This window comes from Clupea harengus, chromosome 19, assembly GCF_900700415.2.
Source record: "Clupea harengus chromosome 19, Ch_v2.0.2, whole genome shotgun sequence".
Lineage (NCBI taxonomy): Eukaryota > Metazoa > Chordata > Actinopteri > Clupeiformes > Clupeidae > Clupea > Clupea harengus.
In genome coordinates this window covers 19,246,034-19,273,533 of record NC_045170.1, presented here as the reverse complement: position 1 = coordinate 19,273,533, position 27,500 = coordinate 19,246,034, and the positions used below count along the sequence as shown (strand labels likewise).

Here is a 27,500-nt window from a genome sequence, read left to right as displayed (position 1 = left end):
GTGAGCAGTGATGTAAATGCTATCTTAGGTGAGTCATGCACACACCACCCCCACACACACATGACACAAAGGACTTCCTTGTATGTTATTTTTCATGTTGTGAATTTGATATCTATCATTGCTCATCAGGCGATCACACCAAGGCTCTGATTGGTCAGCTTATTATCTTCAACCAGATCATGGGGGAATTAAGGGAAGACATTCGAGAACAGGTGAGACAGTGCCAGTGGTCAAACTATTTCATAAACAGAGACTGAGATTGGGATGAGAAGAGAGTTTAGCTGAAATGCATTTTCAGTTGCTTTTTTTGTCTAACAGACCAAAGAGATGTCCCTGATCAGGAATACTATCCTGGAATGCCAAGCATGTGGTGAGGCTTTATACCTATGTTTGTGATTGAGAGAGAGAGAGAGAGAGACTAGTGTGTGTGTGTGTGTGTGTGTGTGTGTGTGTGTGTGTGTGTGTGTGTGTGTGTGTGTGTGTGTGTGTGTGTGTGTGTGTGTGTGTGTGTGTGTGTGGTTGTTGAGAGAGAGAGAGAGAGACAGAGAGAATGTGGGAGAGGTCAACCACGAGTGTGTGTGTGTGTGTGTTTAATATAACTGTGACTACATATCCATGCTTCATGCCAGGTTTCCTTGAGCCCCATTCCCGCTGCCAGCCCAACCCCTGCTATAGAGACGCGCCCTGCATGGAGAGCCTGGAGTACCCAGGGTACCGCTGCGGGCCCTGCCCCGAGGGCATGACCGGGAATGGCACTCACTGCCAGGACATAGACGAGGTAGCGCAGGGCTCCTGGCATCTGTTTGATTCTGTTATCAGTCAGTGCACAACACAAACACAAGCACCGTCTGTATTTCGGCCTGTTTAATCAGTGGTGTTTATTTTAACTGCAGTAAAGGATCAGGGGGCACGTATTCATATTCACATTTCCTCCTTCCCTCTGTAAATACAAATATTTATCCCTCAAATGGTCTCTCTCTCTCTCTCTCTCTCTCTCTTTCTTTCTCTCCTTCCATTTCTTTATTTCTCTTCTCCTCTTTTCTCCTGTCTTTCTCACCCTCCCTCCATCTCTCTGTCCCTTCGCAGTGTGGCCTGGCCCAGCCCTGCTTCTCTGCAGCGGGGTGTGTGAACACAGCAAGGGGTTTCTCCTGTGAGCCGTGTCCCAAGGGCTCCTCCGGGCCTGTGGTCAGTGGCGTCGGCGTGGAGTACGCCAACCGCCACAAGCAGGTGCACAACCAGCGCCTCTATTAACAATATCAGCTTTCACAACTACATTATCACCCTTATCTGTAATGGCATTATAGTCAGTAGCTACGCCAGAGGTTAATGATAAGCCATGGCAAGCTGTTGCGCTTTCTGTTATTGCAGCTTCCCTGGCGTAGGAATGTTTAGAGCTTGTTGAGGTGTTCATGTTTTGCTTACATGTTATGTTTAGGGTTAGAAAAATGCAGTTTGATTCACAAAACGAGGGCCATTGAACAAAAGATGATGTGTACATTTCCAACCAGCACTGCACACTAATGCATTCCTACTCCTCTGGACTGAATATGTGTTTTTGTATGCTTCCCTCAGGCGTGTGTTGACATTGATGAGTGTGCTGACCTCTCCAGCACATGTGTGCCCAACTCTGTGTGCTCCAACACAATGGTGAGTCCCATCCCACATTCATTGCAGATCGGACCTGGAGACACATGGCTGCCAAGCGGCAAGATTAGCAGTTCGAATAGGACTGGAAAGTTTTAATTAATCTCCTAGAGTGTTTACATGTGACAAGTCCAAGTGGTTAGTTTGTAAAGTCTTAAGTGTCTTTAGCTCTATAAGGGCGCAGTCCGTGATTCTAATCCAATACACTGTTCGTCAAATTCAGTGAATGGCTCTAGGCGGTCCTCTAGCTGTCTGTAAGTGGGAAACAAACACGGTGGCTTGGACTGAATCCGTAAACAATTTCAGCCAATCAAAACGTTGCTTCAGGTGCACTCAAGGGAGCTGTTGAGCTCAAATATCAACAAGCTTTCGCCAGAATTGCCCCGTTAATGTTCTCACACACTCACTAAATGTGACTCCTTCTCTCTTTTATTGCATATGTGTCTACCCTGGGTCCCTAATGTGCTGTCTCACTGTACACCCGTCTGTCTTCAGCTCTCTCACTGTACACACCCGTCTGTCTGTCTGTCTTCAGGGCTCATTCACGTGTGGGGCGTGTAAAGCTGGGTTCACGGGCAACCAGACGGTGGGCTGTTTCGTGCGGCGGACCTGCGATTTCCTGGGCTACAACCCGTGCGACGTGAACGGCCACTGCGTGATGGAGCGCGGCGGAGAAGTGTCATGTGAGGTGAAAGCCCTCAAAAACGCCGCCTATTTTAGCCTCTCACGCGCCACTGCTGCCAGGACCTCTCGTAGCGACGCTCTCTCTCTCTCTCTCTCTCTCTCTCTCTCTCTCACTCTCTCACTCTCTCACTCTCTCACTCTCTCACTCTCTCACTCTCTCACTCTCTCACTCTCTCACTCACTCACTCACTCTCTCTCTCTCTCTCTCTCTCTCTCTCTCTCACTCTCTCTCTCTCTCTCTCTCACTCTCTTTCACTCACTCTCTCTCTCTCTCTCTCTCTCTGCCTCACGCTAACTGAGTTTCAGATCTGTTTTCTGCTTGTACTCTACAGTCAGTTTCACTTCCTTCCTCTCAGCCTTCTCTCTCTGTTCTAATTAAGAGTCTAGTGGGGATTTACTACAAATAAAACAATACAGTCTACCACCTTCTTTCAGTACTGCTGAAAATAAAGTTGAAATGCATTGCTGATAAATGCACAGAACTCTTTTGTTTAGTGAATTTGCCAGAGGGTGTATTTCTCTCTGGGATGAAAGCTGAATCAGATTCTTAGGATTACCCTTAGTGCTGTTGCCATGTAGGATACAAAGCCTGCTTTGTGTCTGAAAGACATCTGTCTGTCTGTCTGTCTGTCTGTCTTCTGTCACAGTGTAATGTGGGATGGGCAGGAAATGGACATATCTGTGCTCCAGACTCTGACATCGATGGGTACCCTGACGAGTCTCTGCCCTGCATTGACAATGATAAGCACTGTCGAGCGGTAACATCTCTCTGTCTCTTTCTCTGTGGCACACACACATACACATTAAGCCTACACTTACACACACATACACACACATACACACACACACACGCACACCCACACACACACTCACACGCATTATTACACAGTAAATTGCTTATAATCAATACTGCAGTATCAATTCTCACTGTCTCATTGACCCCCCCTGCAGGATAACTGTGTCAACACCCCCAACTCAGGGCAGGAGGATGCAGATGGCGATGGCATTGGCGATCAGTGCGACGAGGACGCAGACGGAGACGGCATCAAAAACGTTGAGGTAACCGGTGCCTCTGTGACTTGCTGTTGGTTTGACTACATATAGAAGGTCTGTATGTCTGCCTTGAATCTGACTGAAATGGGCACCCAGCACTGACCACTGGATGTGGGCTCTCTTGGATGCTCAAACACACCTACAGTATGTGTGATCTTTCTTTGGCAACTTATTGACCACTATAGTGTATTCCTGTTGGTATAAGTACATCTACTGTCTCTTTAGATTATTATTATTATTATTATTATTATTCATTCAGTCCTATCATGTATTCACTCTTCCTTAGGATAACTGTCGACTGGTGCCAAATAAAGACCAGCAGAACTCAGACACAGACTCCTTTGGGGATGCCTGTGACAACTGCCCCAACGTGCCCAATGGATACCAGCTGGACACTGACAACAATGGGAAGGGGGACACGTGTGACAATGACATTGACGGAGATGGTGAGGACAACCTCCCTGTCTCACACACCTGAATAGGGCTGGTGTTCTTTGTCGTTCTCGTCATCATCCTCATAATCGTTCTCATCATCATCCTCATAATCGTTCCCATTATCATCATCATCATCATCGTCCTCATAATCATTCTCATCATCATCATCCTCATAATCATTCTCATCATCATCATCATCCTCATAATCGTTCCCATCGCTCTGTCTTTTTTTTTCCCCAGGCATTCCTAACATGTTAGACAACTGTCCCAAAATCCCCAACCCCATGCAGACAGATCGGGATGGTGACGGAGTCGGAGATGCTTGTGATAACTGTCCAGAGGCCAATGATCCACTGCAGGTGTGTGTGTGTGTGTGTGTGTGTGTGTGTGTGTGTGTGTGTGTGTGTGTGTGTGTGTGTGCTTACATGTGAGTATGTGTGAATATGAGCATGTTTACAGTCAGTATGGATCAATATGAATATATTTTAGCAGCAAGTTTAGATAATGCTGAGTTCTAGTTCTCCGTCTGATACCAACTCATTTCATTCCATCTCTTGTCTTCTACAGTCAGACTCAGATGATGACTTGGTGGGTGATGTATGTGACACAGATCAGGACAGGTGAGTTTCACAATTACTTACACATGCACACACACACACACACACGCACACATGCACATACATATGCACGCATGTACACACACACACACACACACACACACACACACACACACACACACACACACACACACACACACACACACACACACACACACACACTCACATACACACACACAAACACATGCACACACACACACATGCAAGCACACACACACATGCACCCACAGAAATTATTTTATTTTAATTAATGAAAGTTAACTAACGTTTTTGAAATGTTCTTTTAAGGGATGGTGATGGTCATCAGGACACCAGGGACAACTGCCCAGACGTCCCCAACAGCTCCCAGGTGGACTCAGATAATGATGGCATCGGTGATGAGTGCGATGAAGATGATGACAATGACGGCATTCCAGATACCCAGCCCCCTGGTCCAGATAACTGCCGCCTGATTCCCAACCCTAGTCAGATAGACTCTGATGGTAGGTGAACTGCCCTTGATGTGAAGAAATACGCCATACAAACAGTCAAATGCTAGTTTAGATTATTTACATATTTTTTTATAAGAAAGTCAAATCACATGCTGAAATATTTTGGTTTGCCAACCTTGTTTAATGGGCCATCCCATTCAAAAGAGTCAAAAGGGCATATCACTGAACAAGATTGCATAACCTAAAGGTGTTAATCTCAAATGTATTACTGATGTACTCAATTTATTACTAAAACATTCAAGAGAAACTTTCTAGAGAAACTTTAACATTAAAAGTGTTTTTTTTCTACTATCTGCACAGGCAATGGAGTGGGTGACGTATGTGAGACGGACTTCGACAATGACAAAGTGCTGGACCTGTACGATGTGTGTCCAGAGAACGCTGAGGTCACCATGACTGACTTCAGGGCTTATCAGACAGTCATCCTGGACCCAGAGGGCGAAGCCCAGATCGACCCCAGCTGGGTGGTACTCAACCAGGTGAGTTCACCGACCAAGGATCTTAGTATCATCCCCTGAAACAATCTCAGATACTCTCTGTCACACTGAGTGTAATTACAAGTATAATTACGTCTTTTCGACAAAAACAATAATTTGAATTTCTAATATTTCTGTTTTGTTACACTGTGGTATGTTACATAATTTGCACATTAGAATTTCAATCCATTAAATCCAGCCATGATTCATGACTATGTTCATATTTTCTCATCGACCTTTATATTCTGAGCTTCATTTATATTTTCTGACCAACGTTTAGGGCATGGAGATTGTGCAGACCATGAACAGTGACCCTGGGCTGGCTGTGGGTGAGTCAATCTATGAAACATCTTTTTTGCTACCTTTTATTGTATCTTTCACTTTGCTGTCATGAAGGTACCGTCATGTTTAACACCAGTGTTACAGTCTTACCTTTGTAACAATATTACAGGAACCACAGTGACATCAGATGTTCTGTTCCAATGCTGTTCCAGGTTACACAGCCTTTAACGGCGTCGACTTTGAGGGCACGTTCCACGTCAACACGGTCACAGACGATGACTATGTCGGCTTCATCTTCGGGTACCAGGACTCGTCCAGCTTCTATGTGGTGATGTGGAAGCAGACAGAACAGACCTACTGGCAGTCTCTGCCCTTCAGAGCCTCAGCGGAGCCGGGCCTGCAGCTCAAAGTGAGTGGCAAAGAGAGGGAGCTGTGAAGATGGCACCATGTCAATGTGTTTGGCAGAGGTTTTTAAATTAAAGTATTTAGCAGATGCTTTTCATAAGTTTTATAGGCAAATTATAATTGAGATAATATAATAACAAGTATAAATCAGTAATAGCAACACCTATATCCTATATTTTTATTGTTTATTTTATTACTTATACAGTTTTTAGAGGTAACACAGTTTCGAGTGGTAGGAAATTATTAGATTATAGCTTTATTATCTTTAGGCAAGGCAAGTTCATTTATATAGCACAATTCATACACATTGATAATTCAAAGTCGTTAAAAATAGAGTAATGTACTGTACATGAGAACATTAACTGAACATAAACTGTGATGGTGGAAGGATAACCCTGCTCCTCACACTCCCAGGCAGTGAAGTCAAGCACAGGCCCTGGTGAGTATCTGCGTAATGCGCTGTGGCACACTGGCAGCACCCCAGATGAAGTGACCCTGCTCTGGAAAGACCCCCGAAATGTTGGCTGGAGGGACCGCACCTCCTACCGCTGGCATCTCCGCCACCGCCCTCAGGTGGGCTACATCAGGTGAGAGCGCCCCCTCCAGGCTCAATGATGTATGACTTATGGTTATATATTTATTTGCGATGACCTCAGAGACCTTATTGTGTGATGCTTAAACAAATGAGGGAGTGATTTACATGCACAACAAATGCTTGCAAAGTGATGGTGTTCATGGTTTCAAGTCAATCCTAATGCTTGATGGCTAAAATTGCTAATATCAAAAGAAATGATCAAATGTATAATTATTTGTTGTTGTCTGTGTTCCTCTGACAGAGTCCAGCTCTTTGAAGGCACCTCCCTTGTGGCCGACTCTGGCGTGGTGATTGACACCTCCATGAGGGGTGGCCGTCTGGGAGTCTTCTGCTTCTCACAAGAAAACATCATCTGGTCCAATCTGCGCTACCGCTGCAATGGTAAGACTGCATGTGGATCACCATCCTGATCATGTAGGAATCAGACGACGAAAGCTAAACATCTGAGACTGTACACCACACAACTGAAGTGTTTTATTTGGGATCAGCAGATAAGCAATATAATGACTATGCCTCATTTGCTTTCTATTACGCTTCATTTGGCCCAATTAGAATTGATGCTGTTTCCTGACCATGCTCATCCCTCTGTGTGTATTCATTTGAGTGTCTGGGGCATCACGGTGAATGAGGGCCATTATACTGAAAAGGATTAGATCAACCGGCCACTCCCTAGTCTAATCTGGCAGATGGAGGTTCTAATTGTCTGACAGTACCAGGGTAGCATTTCTGACCAGTTGGTGAACAATTCAGCCACCACCTACTCATTAGGGCTAATTATCACATGTGGATGAGTGTTTTGTTGGTTTGTATTCTACATTTTAAAGCCGTTTTATTTTTAATCTTTTTGTATTTTTGGTAACGTGGTTCAATGTTCCTCTCTCACCAGATACCATACCAGATGAGTTTGAGTACCACCAGAAGCAAATGAACCTTAGGATGGGTGTGTAGTATGTGACGTTTTCTTGAAGACCTCTTCATATCATATATGTCTCTTTTGATTTCTTTGTGTGTTTTGAGTGTGTGTGTGTGTGTGTGTGTGTGTGTGTGTGTGTGTGTAAAAGATGGGAGTGAGAGTAAGTGAGTGTGTGTGATAGAATGATGAAAAGAAAAAGAGAGAGTAAGGGAGTGTGTGTGTGTGCATGACTGTGTGGTTCAAATAAACTACAGTTGTGTGTACCATTGAGTCTGTGAATGCCTTACAAGGGTCAGATAAGAGAAATGTTACTTCACAAATTACATACAGATTTGAATCTTGTTTCATAAAACATTCTCTACATTATTGACAATCACCTGAAAACACTATGGGAAGTGCCCTTTCAGAGGAATTACCGAATGACCAATATATTTCTTAAGAAGCAGTTCAGTCCAAAAGCAAGATTATGGTATAATATGTTTCAGTCCTTGCCTGTACAACATGTTTTTCTACTGCAGCTATTTTTCTCTGAAGGGGATGTATCACTGTAAGAGATAAATGAATGCATGGTAAATGTAAGGGGATGAACATAACATAGAAATAGCAACTGCTGAATGGCCAGCAGGTTGTAGAATTCACTGCTGAGTCATATGAACATCCTTTGATGATCATAGATGAACAATTACATGACAATTCCAAGTGTTTCAGTCCTTCTCGCCATCAAAAAAATTACAGAGGTTGAATAACACATTCATAGTAGATAACCCAACCAATAGATAGCAACTAAGAACCTTCCTCTAAGATCGACTTGCCATTGTTATGATAGATATGTCATCCATTTTGTTCTTGAAACTTTTGAAAAGGCCTTATAACAAGAAAATAGCCTACCAAGTGATCCTTTTCAGCTACTGAAGAGCCATTTAGCATTGATAACATTACCAGAACAGAGCATTTTGAGGTTTAAGTATAATCAAGTATAATCATTATAGTTTTTGTCTAACACAAGTGTGCATTTTCTGATTTAAAAACACAGACACAGACACATGTGAAAACTGATTAATCTGAGCACCATCTCTACTTGAAGATCACAGTATCCTGATAGACAATTATTTAAAGGAAATTGTGGAGTGAAATCCCAAACGATATGAGCAATTTTAATATATACGGGCTTCATATGTAAAATATGATTTACAAATGCAAAAACAGCCTGGTTACACATGTAGGCTACATGCGTCAAATTAATTTGCAATTTGTTATATTCCAAAAGATATAGGTATAAAAAACGGGTCTTGACAGAACCATTTCAACCACTGCCAGGTTTGTTGTTGGGCTATTATAGTAATCACCGCAATACTGAATTTCGGGTTGGTTCTTTTGATCAGTGCCTAAGATGAAAGTAAGATAAAGGCTTAATTCAATAATTATTGGTCACCCATATATTTGCGTGGAAATTGCAATTTGGTTAAGGACAGATCCGCTGACTTGCATATAAAACATAAGGGAATTACAGTCAGACAGATTAGTCTCCAATAAAATCCGCGAGAAGAGGAAGAGGTCCATGAAGCTGCAAAACACAACAAAAAATAGAAAGTTAAAAAAGCTGTCATAAAATAAGATTCAAGTTTATGTGTTTATTATTCTAATTATAATATGGGTTTTGTTTTTTATATTTTGGATATAAATAAATCACACGTAGTTGTATATGGAAATGTTGTACCACACACAAAACATCTGATAGGACCTCCTTCCGATTGATGACGGGATCCAAGGCGCTTCTACGGGAGCGAGGATAGTCGGGAATCTCGGAATCAGGTAAACAAATAAATTATTTCCCCAAGGAACGTCAAAAACATGGGATTGGGATAGTCTAGGTCTGATGGTGCAATTTGCAAATGACATTACACTACCAACTATTGCAATTGCATTTCATAACCAAACGCGTTGGTAGAACATGCGATGGCCTTCATTTAAATGACCCTTCGCTTGGCTTGGTCTCACAGCGGCCAGCTAGCAAGCTGATCTTGCTGTTATGGAGGATTTTGAAAATAAACGAGCCTAGAAGCTAGTATTGAGGTTCTATCTTTTGCGTGAGCAATGGGAAAATACAAAATGACATTTAGTCATGCATTCTAAACTGTTATTTTGAACACGTTGGAACAATAGGACTTGTAACGGTAATAATAATATAACCCAGTAAGTTTTTAGCTTGCTAGCTAGTTAGCGAAATCGTGTGGTCTATCCTCCAGCGAGGATAGCTAGCTCACTGTTGGAAATGGTAGCCATCAGAGGCAGATATTCTTCAAACATCGTCGTATCTTAAGTGATAGAAACGACTAACTATTGGTTGTAGGTCTTCTTTGAGTGTATCAATTGCCAGTCCAGACAGGAATGTAACGTTTGATTGAAAACCTTTTTTGTCAATTACAGCTCATTAACACTAGCTGGCTAGCCAGCTAGCTTGTTGTTTAACATTTGTCTCTGATGTGGTTGCTAGGTTAGCTAGCTGTGTAGCTTGACTTGGCCCTATTATTATAGCATGTAGCATTACCCATGTTCTGTCAGGTTGTGAAGAAACGAATCATTTTGAAACCGGCGGTGTCTGTGTCGATGACTTCATTACACACACACACATACAATGAGAGAGAGAGCTTAGTAATGTGTAATTACCAAAGGAGGTCTTGTCCACAAGACACCACCAAAAACAGGCAGGTTTGTTTGTTTATGTTAGCTGATATCAGATCATACCAGCCGGTTGCCCTTACCTGTTTGCTGAAGTTCTACAGTGAGTTAAAGCTGGTGTACATCAGAGTGGCTGATAAGATATACGTTGTAATTACCAAACTGTTTGCCAGGGTCACCCTTCATTGTATAGGAAGAGTGAGGGAAAGGCTGATAGCACTGGGTGCTCATACACAAAGATTTGACACTTATGTGTAGGCTGATTTCTGTTTGATGGATTGGAGGTGTGTCTTTGTCTCCTACTCGTGTGACTGACAAGTTAAATAGACTCCTCACCTGGCCTATGTTTCATATTTGACAAATAAACATTTAGACTGATGCACTTTCATGGTCTTAACAGAGGCCAAAAAGTGAGTGGTCATGTTGTGGGCATTATAAATCTAACAAGGCTGTTTCTGCATCTTTCAGGACTGTGTCGACTGTCCCGGCATGGGGGACATGAAGACCCCCGATTTTGATGACTTGCTGGCTGCATTTGACATTCCTGACATTGATGCCAAAGAGGCCATTCAGTCTGCCCGCGATGACGTCGAAGGCCACCATGGGTCAGGCAGCGGGACCATGGGGAAGCCCGGGGATGACGGAGCTGACGGAGGTCACGCAATGAGACCCACAAGCCCTGGAACAGATCCACACGGAGACCCATCCATTGTCAGCGTGATCGTGAAGAACCGTGTCCGCGCTGAAACACTTGAAGGGGGAGACGGAACAGTCTCCGAAAGAGAACCTGCAGACGGACCACCTGGTATCGGACTCGTACCACGGCTTGGAACGCGTAGCCCGGGTCTAGTGCCACCAGAATCGCTCAACCATAACGGGTTTGTGTCCTCGAGTGCGTCCAGTCACCTGTCTCAGAGCCAGGGCCAGTCCAATGGGGACCCGTGGCCCCTCTGCGCCCCAAAAGCAGCCCCAGACAGTGCTGAATTTCTGTCCGGCTCTGCCAGCTCTTCCAAGCAGGGAGGAGGCAACATCTTCAACAAGCTGAAACCGCTGATGGCGCAGGGCACCGGAGACCCCGTGGGCAGGGCCCGGAAGATGCAGCTCCTGCAACAGCAGAAACGGCTTCACATGCAGCAGGAGGCCGCTCTGGAGACCAGCCTGGACAAACCACCCAAAGCACCCACGGCTGCTAGCGCCAGCTCGGGGGCCCGGGCATCGTCTCCTTTCTTTCCCCCTTCTAAAGCCATACTTCTACCTTCCTCTGCGTCCTCCTCATCGCCATCCTCCTCCTCCTCCCACTCTAACAATGCCCGTATGTCTGGGCAGCTTCAGTCTTTCAATGGCACCTCAAGGTCGGCCCCGGCGGGCTTCAGACGTTTGGACTCGGACTCGGAGGACTCGGACCCCGATTTGGGAGCCCCGCTGGTGATCCAGGAGAGCCCAGACTCCCCGGCATGCACCACCCCAAAGCTGGCCCGCCGCGTCCGATCTCCTGCCGGGAGTTTCGAATCGCCCTCCCTGCCGTCAGCAGGGTCATCGTCCTCCTTCCCCAAGCCCGGCGATGTTCCCTCTGCCTCGCCCGCTTCCCCTCAGGGCCAGCAGAACTGGCTCTCCTCGCCCTCCCAGACCTCTTCCACCAGCAAGAGCTCTCCGCAGGAGGAGAGGCATCCGGAGCACGTGGTGGAAGAGAGGGACTCCCCCGAAAGCCCAGAGCCAGAGGCCCCGAAGCCAGCCTCCTCATCGGCCGTGCCCAAAAGAAGCTCCAGTCCAGCAGCTGCCACAGCCACCACTACGCCCTCCCCTGCTCTACGGGAACCCAAGGAGGAGGAGGAGGAGATGGAGGTGGCTAAGAGAGTAGTTGAAAAGACAGAAGAGAGGAAGGAACAGGAGAGCAAAGGAACGGAGGAAGAGAAGAGGGATGTGCAAGAGGAGGGGGAGAAAGAGGAGGGGAAAACTCAATCAGCGGAAGGAGGCGTGGTGCCTTCCGTCGCCGTAGGAACAGCCACTCCTGCTGGGCCCGCCCCGGCCCGGCCGCTGAAAGTCCGCATCAAGACCATCAAGACTCCCACCGGCAGCATCACCAGGACCGTGGTGGCGTCCAAAGGAGCCGGAGCCAGCGCGGGCAAAGGGTTAGAGGTGATCAAGGCCCAGCAGGGGAACTCGGTTCCTGCCAACAGAGCCCGGAGAACGAACGCCGCCGCTACAGCAGCGCGCGTGGCCAAGAGCTCTGCCGCGCTGCCCGTGTCAACGCTCGAGGCCAGCAGCGCCATGCTGGCAGCTGCCACCAAGGTGCAAAGCAAGATGGCCTCCCCGTCTGATAAGAGCAAGGTGTCCGCCACGGCGGTCAGCATCACCAAAACAGCCGCCCTGCCCGCCACCTCTGTGGTCAGTGGCATCAGCGTCCGCCCCGTCGCCAAGTCGACCAACGGGGGCACGGCGGGCCTCCACCAGCCCTGCAAGCCGGCGTCCATCGTCAACAGCACGGGTGCCGTCATATCGCGCTCCCAGTCCAGCCTGGTGGAGGCCTTCAACAAGATCCTCAACAGCAAGAACCTGCTGCCCAGCTACAAGCCGGACCTCTCCAACCTACCGCCCCCCGAGTGGGGGCTCTCCATGCCCACGACGGGCTACCGGTGCCTGGAGTGCGGCGACTCGTTCGCCCTGGAGCGCAGCCTGGTGCGCCACTACGACCGGCGCTCGCTGCGCGTCGAGGTGACGTGCAACCACTGCGCCAAGCGGCTGGCCTTCTTCAACAAGTGCAGCCTTCTGCTGCACGCGCGCGAGCACAAGGAGCGGGGTCTGGTGATGCAGTGCTCGCACCTCGTCATGAGGCCCGTCAGCGTGGAGCAGATGATCAGTCAGCAGGACACCGCACCCATCGGTACCTCTCCACACTGAAACATGCTCATTCACGCTCACTATGCCTGATATAGTGTTGCTTTGTTACTTAATGATGAGATGCTTAAGTTAATGAAGACTCAATCATTCATTAATAGAGATAACACTGATTTAATAGAGACCACACTGATTCTTTCTGCTGTTTTCAACATCCACTATGGCATGGATGTGAATAAAATGAGGTGAGACTTCTGATTCTCACAATGAATAAATACATTTGTTTTATATAGATCTTATCAATAACAAGATGTATTTATCAGACCATGCCTCAATTAATTAAATGAATAAAGGATGTGTAACACATAATCATCTAAAAAAATCAGGAAGCCAGCACAAGGGTTTCTGGAATATAAATAATGGATTGAATCCGTTGAATAATAATAATAATAAACTTTATTTGTATAGCACCTTTCATGCAAAACAATGCAACTCAAAGTGCTTAACTTAAATGAGAATAGGAACTTGATACTACATGGACTCCCATGAATCTACACTTGACAGAATATGAACAATTTTTCAATTGAATCCAGCCGACACAGATCAGATCAGTCAAATGTTGGTGTACAATACCCCAGTCAATTAGTAGAGGAATATAGCTATACTAATAATCATACACACATCCATCATAGACATACACATCTCATCATCATCATTCACTGTAATGATGTGTGTAAAAGTGAAACCTTTTCAAATCTCCCCATCTCTCTTTCTTCCTCAGGAATGCTCTCGCCATCTCTCTCCACCACCCCAGCTACCCCGCAAGGCGCCCCCTCCGTCTCCACCACCTCCAGCCCCCAGAAAGATTCCCCGTTGCCCTCGGCAACAGCCCCCCAACCCAGCACCGCTCGCAGGCTACCCAGCAGTCCCCAGGCCATCATGCCCCTGCCCTGCAAGAAGGTCGACGTGCTCCAGTACAACAACTTCAAGTGCCCCGAGTGCCAGGCCCAGTTTGGGGGCAAGGCAGAGCTGGTGGCCCACTTCCAGCAGATCAGAGCCACACCCAACTCAGTGAGTGACCTTTGACCCTGCTGAAACTATCAGCGATTGACAAATCAGGAATAGGATAGTGATGTTGTCAGTCTATAATATATCAGGAATAGTATACTGATGTTGTTTCTCTATCTTTCTCTTCTTATCTCTCTCTCAGACGTGTATGCTGTGCACTCCGCCCATGATGCTGCCGAACTGGTGCAGTGTGGCGGCACACCAGCGCATCCACAAGCACCGCGCCCCGCATGTGTGCCCCGAGTGTGGCGGCGTAGCCCGGCAAGCCAGCTTCCAGATGCACCTGGAAGAGTCCTGCCTGCACTTCGCCCGACGCATCGGCTACAGGTGAGCACAGCATCCATGTCCACTCGTGCAGCGCAGCACAGTGGTCTTCTTAAACCTTTAGCCCGGCAAGCCTGGTCTGATGGTTTAAGAGAGGTTGCAATACTGGCTGTGATGTTTTAAATGGTGATGTGTGAAGTTTTGCTCTTGTGATGTTCTAGAGGGTTGGACAGAAGTGGTTTAAGCTTTCTGGGGTTCAGAACCAGAGGTAGATGAGAGTAGAATTGGAACCGGAGCTACCATGAACACCTCCACCTGGGTCCCAAAAGAATGCACCTCTAGGCACACTTCAGCAGTGCAGCAGTGCAAGTGTATGCTATAGGACTGAACAACTGTGGCAGCAAATGCAGTGGCTTCACACTCCAGGGGGTACTACTGCCATATTTATATATATATATATATATATATATATATATATATATATATATAGTAATACAGTACAGTAATACAGTAGTGATTGGCTCTCACGCATTGGCTTCCAGGAATCAGGGGGGGTCTTCCCCATTCCCAGAAATGAATGAGAGCTGCCGCTAATCAGAGGTCTACTCTAATTTTAGTATCATTTGGTGTGTGTCATCAGCAACCGCAGACACCGTCCTTACAGTAGCCCCTTAGTAGAGCAGAGTGCAAATAAACATTATTAAAATGTCTGCCTTCAGTGAGCTGAGCTACATAGTATCATTTGTTAAGAGCCGGTATCATTCCCTGGTATATTTTAATTCACATCAGTGCATCCCTAAATATGATGCCTCCCAGGTAGTGACATTTGTTCAAGTAACTTATGCTTGCCTACAGAGTGCTTGCTGGTTCTGCTCCCACCTACCTAAATGCTCTTGTAAGGTTGTTACACCCAGGACGCTGCGCTCGTCTAGTGAGAGTCATTTGGCACTGCCGTCTGTGCAAGCACGGCAATCCAAACTATTCTCATTTGTAGTTCCACGTTGGTGAAACGAACTGCCTAGTACTACCAGAGCAGGGGCGTCCCTCTCTACCTTCAAGAAGCTTTTGAAGACCCAACTCTTCAGAGAGCACCTCCCTTCCTAACTGGCACCTTGACTAGCGCTTAAACTTGCACTTCAGCAGTTACATTCCTGCACTTCTTTTTCCTTTCTAGGTCGTTTTTCTAATTCTTATGGAAAGTAGTATTTATTGTTACACCATGTTTTTTATTGCTCTTAGCTTGACTGTTCTCTCCTCGGTACGTCGCTTTGGACAAAAGCGTCTGCTAAATGACTAAATGTAAATGTAAATTTGTCAGAAATGTGTTGGTGTCACTTGGTGGGAGCAATCTCCCCAGATAAGTCTATAGACGGCCATGAGATCAGGGAGTAAGCAGCTTACTCAGCAGACCCCTAATGAGTCATTAACCGCGTAAGTTCACTTGAGTATAATGGGGTATGATCCGGTCTAGCACCGTAATTAAGTGAAGTGAAGACCAGTGGTGGGTACATGGTGAACCACATGTCAGTTCTGCTCCTGGGGTCCTTCTGCACAGCATATCTCCCACCTGTATCTGCTCTGTATACCTAGCTGCACAAGCCTGACTTGGCTGATCAAGAGCATAGTTATTTCTCAGAATGAAACATGTATGTTTGTAAGAGGGAGGGATATATGGAGGATATGTGGATATCCTTGGGCAGACACTCTGGGCCAGTTGTAGCCCACACCCCCCCAGATCTGGTGCCGTCTATTGTGTAGTCTGAGCAGGATCACGGTGTCTGAATAATCACCTGGGCAATCAACGTTCTGGCTCTCAGATGATCGGTTGAGTTTTTAATCGCTTTTGAATGTGTCAAGGCTGTCACTGGAACGGACAGCAATAGGTGGGTCATTCCCCCACCAAAGAACAGAGACATGACTGCAATCGCTTGCTGAAGAGAGAAGGCAAAGACAGCAGACGCTCATCGGAGGAGTGAAGTAATCGATGGCGTGAATAGCGCTGAATCATAGCATTTAAACAGGTCGGAGCCGATCCAGTGGCTCTCCTATAGATAAACGATATGTGAGAGGGGAGGCAGGAGGGCAGGATTGGGAACCCATTTGTGTCGTGTCATGTGCTTCGTGGTGTTAAATGTTGTAACATAATATCCCGTGACTTCCTGTTCCACCCCAGGTGCTCCATCTGCCAGGTGGTGTTCGGGGGGCTGAACTCCATCAAGTCTCACATCCAGACGGCCCACTGCGAGGTCTTCCACAAGTGCCCCAACTGCCCCATGGCCTTCAAGTCTGCTCCCAGTGCCCAGTCCCACATCAGCACCCAGCACCCCACGCTCACGGCCTCCCAGCCCAAGTATGTCAAGCATCAGGCAAACAAACTGGACTCAGTAGGGTTTAACTCTAGTGCTTAACTAGTAGACAAGTAGATCAGTCACAGATTTCATTATATTAGACTCAAGTCCTGTCTCTCAGTGTTTGGTATAGACAATAAGGTTATGCTATGAGGATGGGGATATTTCCCCATCATTCAAGATATTAGGATATTTCCCCAACATTTGAGATGTATGCTAATCTAGCCCAATTCCAATAATGCAAATCAAGGTCAAGGACTAATCCCATATATTAGAAATCTTGTAAAACATTTTAATCTTCCATCTTTTCCCATCCCTGTATATTTCAACATTCTCCCTAAATTAAAATAGAAAACCGACAGCGACATTCCTTCCAATTTAGTCACCCAGATGTCCCTTTATAGAGTGAGCATGAGTGAAGGCAGTATTACTCCAGCTGCCTCCTGCTGCTGATATTATGTCCCGCTAATTAGCTGATTAGCATGTTGGTTCATTCATTTCAATGTGTTTCCCTGGCAACAGATTTAATGCCATGCTAATTTAGTCTTTGCCACATCAGGGCCCTTACAAACATACAATTGTAGTATTCCCAGAAGCATGTGTTGCGCCATGACACATTCCCACATCCTTAGTAATTCAGTGCTGTTTGCCATGTCCTAGAATGACAGCGCCATTGTGTGTGGTGTGTGTGAAGTGCTTGGAGAAAAGATCAGATGTGTGTAGTAATACTTCTTACTATGTCTTTACTGAGTGTGTGTGTGTGTCTCTCCGTTCGATCCTCAGGATGATCTACAAGTGTGTCATGTGTGACACAGTGTTTACCCAGAAGCCCCTGCTCTACGTGCATTTCGACACTCACCTGGCCAAGCAGAAGGTGCACGTGTTCAAGTGTCCAGACTGCACCAAGCTCTACGCTCAGAAGGCTTCTATGATGGAGCACATGAAGGTCTGCTCATCGCTCTCCTGGCTGTCTAGTTTGGATATTGTTTTTGATGGTTTCAAAGAAACGTATTGGGAGATGAATTTGTGTGTGAGCTTGATGTGCCTGTGAGTATGTGTGTGTCTGTGAGTGTGTATGTGTTGTGTCGATTTTACCTGACTGAGATTTTGGGGAACCCTACCTAACCTCTTCTCGCTTTCATCCAATCAGACCGTCCACAGAGGCCTGTCAGTCAAGCCAGAAACTCCACCCACCACAACGACCACCACCACCACCACCACCATCATCCCAGGAGCCACGCTCCCAGCGACACAGCCAGTCCCCAAAGCCCGAGTCCAGGAGGGGGAGGAGTGGAGCCAGGAGACTGGGGAGGAGGAGGGAGAGGGGGAGGGGGAGGGAGGGGAGAAAGAGGAGGAGGAGGAAGAGGAGGAGGAGGACAATGAGGAGGAAGAGGAGCCAGACAGTTCACCTGAGAGCTCCTCCCTGGAGTGGAAGTGCAGAGAGTGTCGCACGCGCTACTCTGAGAAAGAGGACTACATCTCCCACATGAGGAAGGAGCACGGCAAGGTACACACACACACACACACACACAGATCCCTGCATATTTTGGAATATAACATTGCAAATTCATTTGACATATGAACTTGCTGTTTTTGCATTTGCAAATCATATTTTGCATATGAAGCCCGTATATATTAAAATTGCTCATATGGTTTGGGATTTCACATCAGGATACTCTGATGTTCAAGTAGAGGTGGTGCTCAGACTCAGAGTTGTCATTTGTGATGGAGAAAAGGACTGAAACCACCATAACCACCACACACACACACACACACACACACACACACGGAGCATAGTTAAGGTGTCAGTCAGAGTGTGTTCATGTGTGACCACGCCCCTTTCTCCTGCCACAGCCAATGAAGAAGTTCCCGTGCCGGATGTGTGAGCGCTCCTTCAGCTCAGCCAATAGCCTGCGGCGACACGTGCGGGTCATCCACGAGGGCATCCGCAGAGTCTTCCATTGCCAGTGAGTACCCAGCCAAGCCAGGGGATGCCAACCCCAGAACCTCACGCCAGGGAATACCAACCCCTGAACCTCACGCCAGGGCCAAGGGCTCTCAGTTCTCCTCCACCCCTGCCTGTCCTAGACACACTTCATTCAAGTTCTCATACAGTTATGAGACCCTTGCTACTGTATATCACGTGTCTAATCAGGCTAAATTATATTAGCATGAAGTTCAGTGGTAGAGGTGAGGTGGGATGGATGGAAAACAGACATTGAGGGAGTCGCTCAAGTTTGTGTGTGTGTGGGCGCAGACCAGTGTGGTGGAGATAACTGAGGTCATGCTCTGATGACGCAAGAGTGTAATGTCTTTTTGTCGTGTGTGTGTGTGTGTGTGTGTGTGTGTGTGTGTGTGTAGGTACTGCTCTGAAGGAAAGCGCACCTTCAGCAGCCGCCTCATCCTGGAGAAACACATCCGGGTCAGACACGGCATCCGCTCCAGACAACCAGTAGACAGACAGGTCAGTCTCACATTCTGCATCCAACTCTTCTTTCTTTCTTTCTGCTTTTCTTTCTGTCTTCTTCGCTCACTTTCCATACTATAATTAGTCTATTTAAACACACACCTTGATCTGTAGATGGTAGATTTGTAGAAGATGTTGTTTGATATTATTTGTATGGTCACTAGTGGGACGATGATTACTCACCCCCTTTCTGTCTCCATCTCTCTCTCCCAGGGTGCTCCCAACACCAGGAAGCGCTCTGCTCCAGTGGAGGGTGTGGGCAGCTCGTCTGAGCAGGAAGGGGACGGTGCGTTTGAGGAGGGGGGCGACGGTGGTGGTGGCAGCGGGGGCGGGGTTGTAAAACGTTGGCGTCCCGCGGCAAGCGATGCCACGGCTCCGGCACAGCAGCCGGATAAGGAAGAGCCGCGACAGGAAGGGGAGGACTCTCGTGGCGAGGCGGAGGAGAGCGGCACCGGCACCGGCACCGGCAGCGCCGCAGGCTTCCGGTGCACGCCGTGTGGCTTCACCACGGAGGATTGGGCGGAGTTCCAGCGGCACATCCCGCAGCACCAGGCGGAGGGCAGCGTGGGCTCGCTGCAGTGCACCCAGTGCGGCGCCTGCTTCGCCTCGGCCGGCTCGCTCGCCCGCCACCGCTTCATCACGCACCGGCTACGCAACGAGCACCGCGGACACGCCGCCAACGCCAACGCCGGCGCTTCTTCCTCGCCCGATAACGGCGGGAGCGGTGGAGCCCAGACAACGTCCCCGGACGGCTCCCCCGCCTCCCCCCACCAGGGCGAGGACGGAAGCTACGGTTGCCGGGTGTGCAGGCGGCGCTTCGACAAACAGGCCGACCTGAACACACACTTCCGCACGCACGGCATGGCCTTCATCACCGCACACAAGAACGACAAGCCCACATAGAGGGGGAGGAGGAGGAAGAAGAGAGGAGGAGGAGGGAGAGAGGAAGGACGGGAAGAATGAAGAAGTGCTAGAGAAAGGGGTTGGAGGGAAATGAATAAAGACCGACTCCAGTGCATCACCAACAGCGGTATGTTTGCCTAGAACAAGGCAGTATGTGTTTCCCTCAGACTATGAACCTGTGCCATCCCCCAGTTCACCACAAACCACCCTTTCACAGCGGAGAGGAGAAGTCCGAGAGCATTTATGTGATTGAACATACAGTGAAGATACTTGATCTACTCCAAGTGCTGGTTTGGTTCCATGTTTGAATCTTCTTGATGAGCAGAGAGCTCATGAGGTCATGAAGAGAGAGAGAGAGAGGATGACAGTGAATCAAGCTCAAGCTTGCAGAACATTTGGACACAAACCCATCACTTCCTCCTTCATCCTGATTGGCTAGGGAGAGACCAACACAAACACTGCAGAGGGTCTGCACGAGTGGTCAGATCTGTGCTAACTGCGAATCATTCTGGAGCTCATCGGAGACTGACCAGGCATCAGTCTCCTGTAACTCTGCCAGGTCAGCTCCTCTACTGTTCCAGTGTCAACTGCTGACCTGAGCAGAGCTCCTTTAGTTCTTCCTCCTGCATGAGCTCCAAGGGCTCATCAACAGACACCCATGTTAACTCCATATAGTACGGAGGTCCAGGTTTATAACTGGTTCCAGATCAGTCGCAAGTGGATTGGTCTAAAGCTGTCGTCTGGTCAGTGTTGCAGGGTTTGGACTAACGACTGCAAAAAAAAAAGAGGTGCTATCGAAGGTGTTTTTAAACGAACAGTAATATTGAAATTGTATCGACATTGTACTGATCTATTTATTTATACGTCATCCGTATTGTGTCTTTTTGAAGTATCTGATTAAGGAATGGTAGAAAAGTGATGGAACTTTATATTACCCGGGAGGAGAGTCTACTGAACACGTGGCAGATCTGCGTTTCCAGCTCTTTGCATGACAGATGTGTGATGTCTGACGTTTGAGGTGTTACAGAAATTGTCCAAAACTTTATTGTGAATAACAAACAAACGAAAAAAAAAAAAAAAAAAAACATGGTTACGCACTTCTTGCAAGAGCACATTTGTATGTGTGTATGTATGTATGTATGTATGTATGTATGTATGTATGTATGTGTGTGTGTGTGTGTGTGTATGTGTCTACGTGTGTATGTGTCTACGTGTGTGAGTACTGTACAATGCAGTAATTTTGAGAAACTCTTAGAGGTGGAGTTAGTAGACAATGTGAAGTGTGAATTCTACTTACTGTAAAGGTATAACTTGTTTTGTCTTTTTTTATTCAGCCGATTCTTAGCTGACTGAATCATGAATGGATATTTGGATATAAGTTACATATTTTTTACAAAAGAATCACAAAACGGAAACAAAACAAAAAGCTGACGAGTGTGATGGCTTTTGGTGGGAGTGTTTTCCGAAGGCGTGTGTATACATTTGTTCTTTTTTTGTTTTGTTTGTCCCCTCTTTGATATGAGTCTTTTCTATTTACACAGGGACAGTGGTAGTAGATCATCACCCTTCTGTAATCCCTACAGCTCAACTACATTTGTGATTACGTGAAAGCCTGTGTGTGTCTTTTTTTCTTTCTTTTTTTAAGAAACAAAATGTTTGTCTTATGTACATCCCTGACATATAAATATACATCTTATAATTTTATTTTTCTGTGATTGCTGCTTGCAACACTGCCATACCCTTTATGTCGGCTCCTACTCTCCTGTTTGAAATAATAATAAATATGACAACCGTACGGCATGGATGTGCCCGTCTACTTTGTGTTTTATTATTAGTGGGATCTTTGTCTCCGTCTTTGCATGAAAACGCAAACGAAGTATGAAGTAAGTTTTGTAGTTGTTTTAAAAACGAGACAGTAATCTTACGGAGAAAGATATAATAAGTTCTGAATTTCATCAGCATTATGTCTCTGAAACTTCATCGGATTAGTCATTGCCCCCAGAGGCTGTGCACTCCGCCACATTTAGGAAAAGCGTCCTTAATCGCCGTCTCACACACAGCGGAGCCTAAGGTGGGTCTCTCCAGCCACTCTTGGGAATTTACAGGGTTTGCCGGTTTGGGAATTTCTCCGTCTGGACATTTCCCCTCCAGCTCCAGTGCTGGGTGGTTGGCAAGGATGAGCTCGTCAGCGAGGGTGTCTGAGTCGGGGAGATGCACTCCAACCAGCAGCTCATACAGCAGAGAGCCCACCACAGCACCCAGGGGAGTGGCCACCACAGGCACCCACCACCATGACCCCCCAGCACTGCAGACAGAGAGGAGTGTGTGAGAAAGAGGAAGAGAGGGAGAAAGAGAAACAGGACATTGTTTCTTAGGGCTGTTAAATGACATGCTTTGGTCAGGTGCACCTCCCTGCAAACCTTGTCGAAGTCATTGTTCAGGATCAATTAATATTCGATGCTATACTGCTGGTATAAATCGTTGAATTAATGTGTTCATCGATGCGTAGATTTCCATTCAGTTGGGTTTTGGTTTGATTGATTAGCCTGTGTCTGATCTGCAGCATGCCTCCTGTCTCAGTGTCTGTGAGAGAAGCTCAGCTCACCTGAACACCTCTGCCCCCCACCCGGCTAGGTAGGTGTAGACTCTCGGCCCCAGGTCTCGAGCGGGGTTGATGGCGTAGCCGCTGTTCGATCCCATGGACACGCCGATCACCAGGACGATGGCCCCCACCAGAACTGGCTCCAGGCCCCGAGGGGCCGGCGTGTTCCTCTGGTCTCCGATCGCCAGGACACACACCAGCAGAGCGGCCGTGCCAATCACCTACAAGAGACACGTTCTAGTGATCAACGGTCCTTAACACGGCTGAGGTTCCAACGATAAAACTGTTTAGAACAGATCTGAGTTCTGTTCCTGGGCCCCCCTGTTCTACTTGTTTTCCATCCTTCCCCTGTTTCCATACCTAACTGAACTCATCATCAGAAGCACCCCTTGATTAGTTGAGCACACCTGTAATTACACAGTCTTCAATCGGGTGTGCTTGGAGCAGGGACAGACAAGAGATATACAAGATATATAAGGTGTGCTTGGAGCAGGAACAGACAGGAGATACATAGGATAAATAAGATGCGCTTAGAGCAGGAACAGACAGGAGATATAGTTTTAATGGGTTTAGGGGGGTTTAGAGTTTCAAGTGGTTGACATATGGAGGTAATATTTGAAAATGACGTCACCAGACGTGTCCATTTGCAATGCTATTACAGACCAATAACTGTCATCATTCCCAACATTCTGCAGCAGACGACTGGAATTTTTAAATAAAAGTTAGAAATAGTAATTTACACCACACTAATGTGTGTAACACAAAGCGGATGTTGAATTCTGCTGTGGCAGTGTGAACTGGCTCCCAGTGTCAACTCTAGCCTACGTAACACACACTAATGGTATTATGAGACTAGACTGGTGTGCCCTCTTAACACCTCAAACCCAGAGAGGGTCAGGGAGTCAGGATGTACTCAAGGTGTCCATGCAAATACACGTCTATTATCTTTCAAACTATCTCCTGTTACATGTCTCACCACATAGCTCTACATGGCTTGTAACCGTCATAATTGCAGCGTCCATTAGGATCAGGTAAGGACAGAGCAGGGCAGAACAGGGCAGACCTGGTCTAGGACTCCAGCGCCCAGGGAGAGGTAATCTGCTGGGTAGGTGGCAAAGATGCCTGCTGTGCCGTTGGGTCCTGTCACTTCAAGTGCCCCAAAGCTCGAAATGGCATCTGTGTGCACGCAAATACAGACACACGCACATCAACAACACTGCTTGTATATACACATCATTGTAGGCCATGCATAACGGGAAGCTCCTAGCAGGAATCATTACTGAACAACATATTGTTTAAACATAGGTCAAAATGCATTATGTCAACACTGGAGACATTGCATGTACCCAGATTCAGGACTTGAGTATGTGAGCAGTAAGTATGTGAGCAGTTATACTGGCAGTAAAAAACTAATAAAGGAAGCTAAACATGCTGTTTGATATATTTTACAAATCATAAATCTCCCTCCGTAGAATTCAAAGACTGTCAAGGAACACTCAGAACCTCACAATGTACTTTAAAAAAATGTCAGTCCCCACCGTAGTACTGAAGGTGAACGGTGGCGGCAGCCAGGAAGGCCCCAAGGAACTGTGAGACCAAGTAGAAAGGTAGATGTGTCCAAGGGTGTCTGCCCAGCAAGCACAGGCTGAGAGACACGGCAGGGTTAAGATGGGCACCTGGAAAAGAGTGGCTTTTAGAGTTTTATTTGTCAGATGGACATTGAAATGTTGATCTGAGGACATTTGTGGAAAAAAAGAAAACAGACATTAGAGAGAATCAGTGTTTATGTTGTCAGTTTAAATGTATTTGGTCAGAACACAGTTATAGATCTATATGAGGCTACAGGTCAAGCGCGGAACACATTTTTAGCCATATGTTCAGACTGTGGTTTCAAGTACAACAAATATAAAAGTCAAGTATGTTCATTTATGTATGACATTTAAAAAACAAGGTTGTGTGTTGGTGCACAAATTAATTATGTCCAAATATCATATAGCTACTCACCTGAGATTCCTTTAGCGATATACACACCAAAGGTGGTGCCGAGGGCAAAGCCCAGGTTGATTGACAGGTACTCTCCTTTGGTGTCCCTCGAGGTTGTAACCTGGGCAACTGAGCCACATCCAAACAGCTGTGAAAATCGCAGCAAGAGGAAAGCAGAAAAATAGACTTTAAAGGTGCAAGGTGAAAATGTTAAAATAGACCACAACAATGCAATTCTGCAAGGACAGGGAAGCAATAGTGTTTCACAATATTTATATGCATTCTATGCATTCAGATGTTTTATACATTTGTCTCTGTCATGGTCAGAGTAATGTCATACAGTACAATTAGAGGCCAGAAATAGGGAAACAATGCACAGGGATATTTTTAGCATGAATTTGGAATTATTGGCTAAGAGCCAATAGCCTGCTGCGATAAAATTATGAGGAACTCTATCTTTATCACATGCACGATAGGCTTGATGACAGCTCTCAGTAGGCCCTAAAGATCCTGTAATAAATCTGGAAATGACCCAGGGTTCCTGAGAACTTTTATCTCCCTCTAGTTAATTTTGTATCAAAGTCCCCGGATAGCTGCGCTCTCATTTCACACAAGACATGCCCAGGTAAGGGTATCTGCATTGTTTTGAGTTTTATCACAAAAGCCATCTGGAGGAGGTTTATAGACGGCAAAAAGCTAAAGAATGCTGTCTGAGTACTGACACCTAAAGAGACATAAACCTATGACCCTAAGTAGACTGTAATCAAGATCTCATGTTGAAAACTCATCAGCAATGACGCATTACGAAATGAAATGTTGTGGAAGTACTGACTACACTTATATGATATGATAGATGGGAGATATGATTAGTAAGAAGACAGTTCATCACACCTCTTTTATCATGACACGTGGTGGACAAGGAGACTCTCACCCACACAATCATGCAAATAAACATGTGCTACACATGTTCAAATGAGCACATGCTGATGCACACATGCATGGACCAGGGTTATTCTTTCATGCATTCTTTCATTCTACCTTTTTCCGCTTCTATAACCCAAGGCTTTCTTCATAATACCTGAAAAACTCAAACTAAATAAAAACTAAACTAAAGCTAGTCAATTCCTCGAACTAAAACAAAAACTACTCATGCTCTTGTCAAACTAACTCAAACTAAACTGAAATCAAAAACCCTACCGCAAGACTAAATAAAAATAAAGAGTAATGAAAATTTAAAACTATAATGACTCTGGCATGGACACAAGCTTCAAATGCTTTGACATCTCATTCAGTACAATCTCATAACACTGCAACTACAAAACAACACCTACATCACCTACAAGTGATCAACTTATATCCCATCCATCCTTCTACTAGTTTTTGTCAGCAGCTATGAGAAGAAACAAGCATGTACACACAGATACACACACATACTTACAATCATGACATAGACTCCCAGGCCCTCTGCCAGACACTCTCTAGCCAGAGAGCTTCTAATACGACACCTCCTTAAAAGCCGATCCATCCTGGTCGCCGCCTCTGTTCTAGAATCAGTCTGAAAGCGTGTAACGTCTGGAGGCAGACCAGTGAATCCACCAGGAGGGACAAGTGACCGCCAGGCTCGAGGGAGAGAGAGTGGAGTAAACCGTCAGGCAAAACAACCATTTGAACTGGGGCAGTACTGTAGGGCCCTCTGTACTTTTGTCCTCCAGGGATACATCACCTCAGTTAATGAGTGAAGGGTGTGTGTCAGTGTGAGTGTGAGAGAGTGTGTGTGTGTGTGTGTGTGTGTGTGTGTGCGCTTGTGTGTGAGTCAATGTGCGTGTGTAGTTTATTGTATGATTTTTATATAGTGCATATTATTGTGCAAAGGTCTCAGAGTGACCAATGCAGTTATGCCATAATGTGATAAACAGTGACTCTACAGTGATTAGACAGGGAGAAAGAATTCTGTATGATGCAACTCGTGTAACCCATCTTTTTAAAACAGGTGGAGGCATCTGATGTCCCCTTCATGTGCACAAAATAGAGAACCCTAGACCAAGCAGAGCACCCAAGTGCCTGCAGTTACTATGCTTAGTTCTCATTTGTAAGGTGGCCTGTGTCTCCCAAACACAAATCCAGGATACAACTCCATTTAGTCTAACTAAATTACCCTGAAATGCTTGGCAGGTATGTATTTAAGCAATACTACTAATAATAGTTAGTATAATACTATGGGTGCTACCTGTAATAGCTAAGTATTATACGTGTTGATGACTAAAAACTATCAGCTATTTCATTGTACTTTTGTAAAATGGCCGTGGTGCTAACCACCTTGTAAAGTTTAACTCAGTTAATAAATGCGGACGAGCAAGGAATTTCGGTGTAATTTAGTTGTCAGAAGTTAGACCATCCTGGAGCTTACCATCCTTTTCCTGAAATTAATTTCTCAGTATTAGAGCACCATGCCCAAGACCACAACCCACAGGAAACGAGGTCTGAGAAATAGGCCAAAAAAAAAACCTTGAGTCTCTCTATTGTCTGAAAAATTTGTATTTCCAATAGCCTCCACCAGAGGGCGCTACAGTAAATACACTGTCCACTGAGTCCCATTGTGAACTGAAAAGTAGGCATGCGAACAGTTGTTTTGCCCAATTTGTACAACTCCTGTCTAATTGTGACCTCAAATCTACACCATTAAGATTAAATATTAAGACTGTGACATCTCAGATCTACAAACATTCAGACACTGAAAGGCATAAAGGTCTGGAGCC

At 46.1% G+C, this 27,500-nt stretch overlaps 3 protein-coding genes across 3 annotated transcripts in view; 2 read left to right on the top strand and 1 right to left on the bottom strand.

Annotated features, from left to right (window-relative positions):
* Positions 1 to 7,726, top strand: part of thbs3b (thrombospondin 3b) — a 16,368-nt gene extending 8,642 nt beyond the window's left edge. The window contains exons 5-23 of the mRNA XM_031585880.2: positions 2 to 28; positions 130 to 212; positions 319 to 370; positions 630 to 778; positions 1,087 to 1,227; positions 1,573 to 1,647; positions 2,180 to 2,332; positions 2,976 to 3,086; positions 3,280 to 3,387; positions 3,668 to 3,827; positions 4,057 to 4,175; positions 4,384 to 4,436; positions 4,722 to 4,915; positions 5,225 to 5,403; positions 5,681 to 5,729; positions 5,895 to 6,091; positions 6,502 to 6,674; positions 6,924 to 7,063; positions 7,569 to 7,726. Of these exons, the coding sequence (XP_031441740.1) occupies positions 2 to 28; positions 130 to 212; positions 319 to 370; positions 630 to 778; positions 1,087 to 1,227; positions 1,573 to 1,647; positions 2,180 to 2,332; positions 2,976 to 3,086; positions 3,280 to 3,387; positions 3,668 to 3,827; positions 4,057 to 4,175; positions 4,384 to 4,436; positions 4,722 to 4,915; positions 5,225 to 5,403; positions 5,681 to 5,729; positions 5,895 to 6,091; positions 6,502 to 6,674; positions 6,924 to 7,063; positions 7,569 to 7,630 (2,225 nt within the window). The 3' untranslated portion in view covers positions 7,631 to 7,726. The remainder of the gene's footprint in view (position 1; positions 29 to 129; positions 213 to 318; positions 371 to 629; positions 779 to 1,086; positions 1,228 to 1,572; positions 1,648 to 2,179; positions 2,333 to 2,975; positions 3,087 to 3,279; positions 3,388 to 3,667; positions 3,828 to 4,056; positions 4,176 to 4,383; positions 4,437 to 4,721; positions 4,916 to 5,224; positions 5,404 to 5,680; positions 5,730 to 5,894; positions 6,092 to 6,501; positions 6,675 to 6,923; positions 7,064 to 7,568) is intronic.
* A 1,579-nt stretch (positions 7,727 to 9,305) lies between these two features.
* Positions 9,306 to 21,963, top strand: znf687b (zinc finger protein 687b). The gene is made up of 10 exons (XM_012828945.3): positions 9,306 to 9,407; positions 10,743 to 13,155; positions 13,891 to 14,180; positions 14,320 to 14,504; positions 16,615 to 16,791; positions 17,573 to 17,735; positions 17,940 to 18,296; positions 18,644 to 18,756; positions 19,151 to 19,253; positions 19,470 to 21,963. Exons 2-10 carry the CDS (start codon positions 10,764 to 10,766, stop codon positions 20,157 to 20,159), a joined length of 4,470 nt encoding a protein of 1,489 aa, XP_012684399.2. The 5' UTR covers positions 9,306 to 9,407; positions 10,743 to 10,763; the 3' UTR covers positions 20,160 to 21,963.
* Positions 21,964 to 22,080: 117 nt separating this feature from the next.
* Positions 22,081 to 26,443, bottom strand: aqp10b (aquaporin 10b). Its single transcript, XM_012828902.3, has 6 exons — positions 26,183 to 26,443; positions 24,766 to 24,892; positions 24,300 to 24,437; positions 23,825 to 23,937; positions 22,765 to 22,982; positions 22,081 to 22,464 (listed from the first exon to the last, which is right to left on the bottom strand). Exons 1-6 carry the CDS (start codon positions 26,267 to 26,269, stop codon positions 22,149 to 22,151), a joined length of 999 nt encoding a protein of 332 aa, XP_012684356.2. The 5' UTR covers positions 26,270 to 26,443; the 3' UTR covers positions 22,081 to 22,148.
* Between the last annotated feature and the right edge of the window lie 1,057 nt (positions 26,444 to 27,500).

Coding starts and splice junctions, on each gene's coding strand:
- aqp10b (XM_012828902.3), bottom strand. CDS start 26,269: ATGGATCGGCTTTTAAGGAGGTGTCGTATTAGAAGCTCTCTGGCTAGA. Junction 24,893..26,182: donor TGGGAGTCTATGTCATGATT/GTAAGTATGTGT, acceptor CGATTTTCACAG/CTGTTTGGATGTGGCTCAGT. Junction 22,465..22,764: donor TGGGGGGCAGAGGTGTTCAG/GTGAGCTGAGCT, acceptor CTCTGTCTGCAG/TGCTGGGGGGTCATGGTGGT.
- znf687b (XM_012828945.3), top strand. CDS start 10,764: ATGGGGGACATGAAGACCCCCGATTTTGATGACTTGCTGGCTGCATTT. Junction 14,181..14,319: donor TCAGAGCCACACCCAACTCA/GTGAGTGACCTT, acceptor TCTCTCTCTCAG/ACGTGTATGCTGTGCACTCC. Junction 14,505..16,614: donor GCCCGACGCATCGGCTACAG/GTGAGCACAGCA, acceptor GTTCCACCCCAG/GTGCTCCATCTGCCAGGTGG.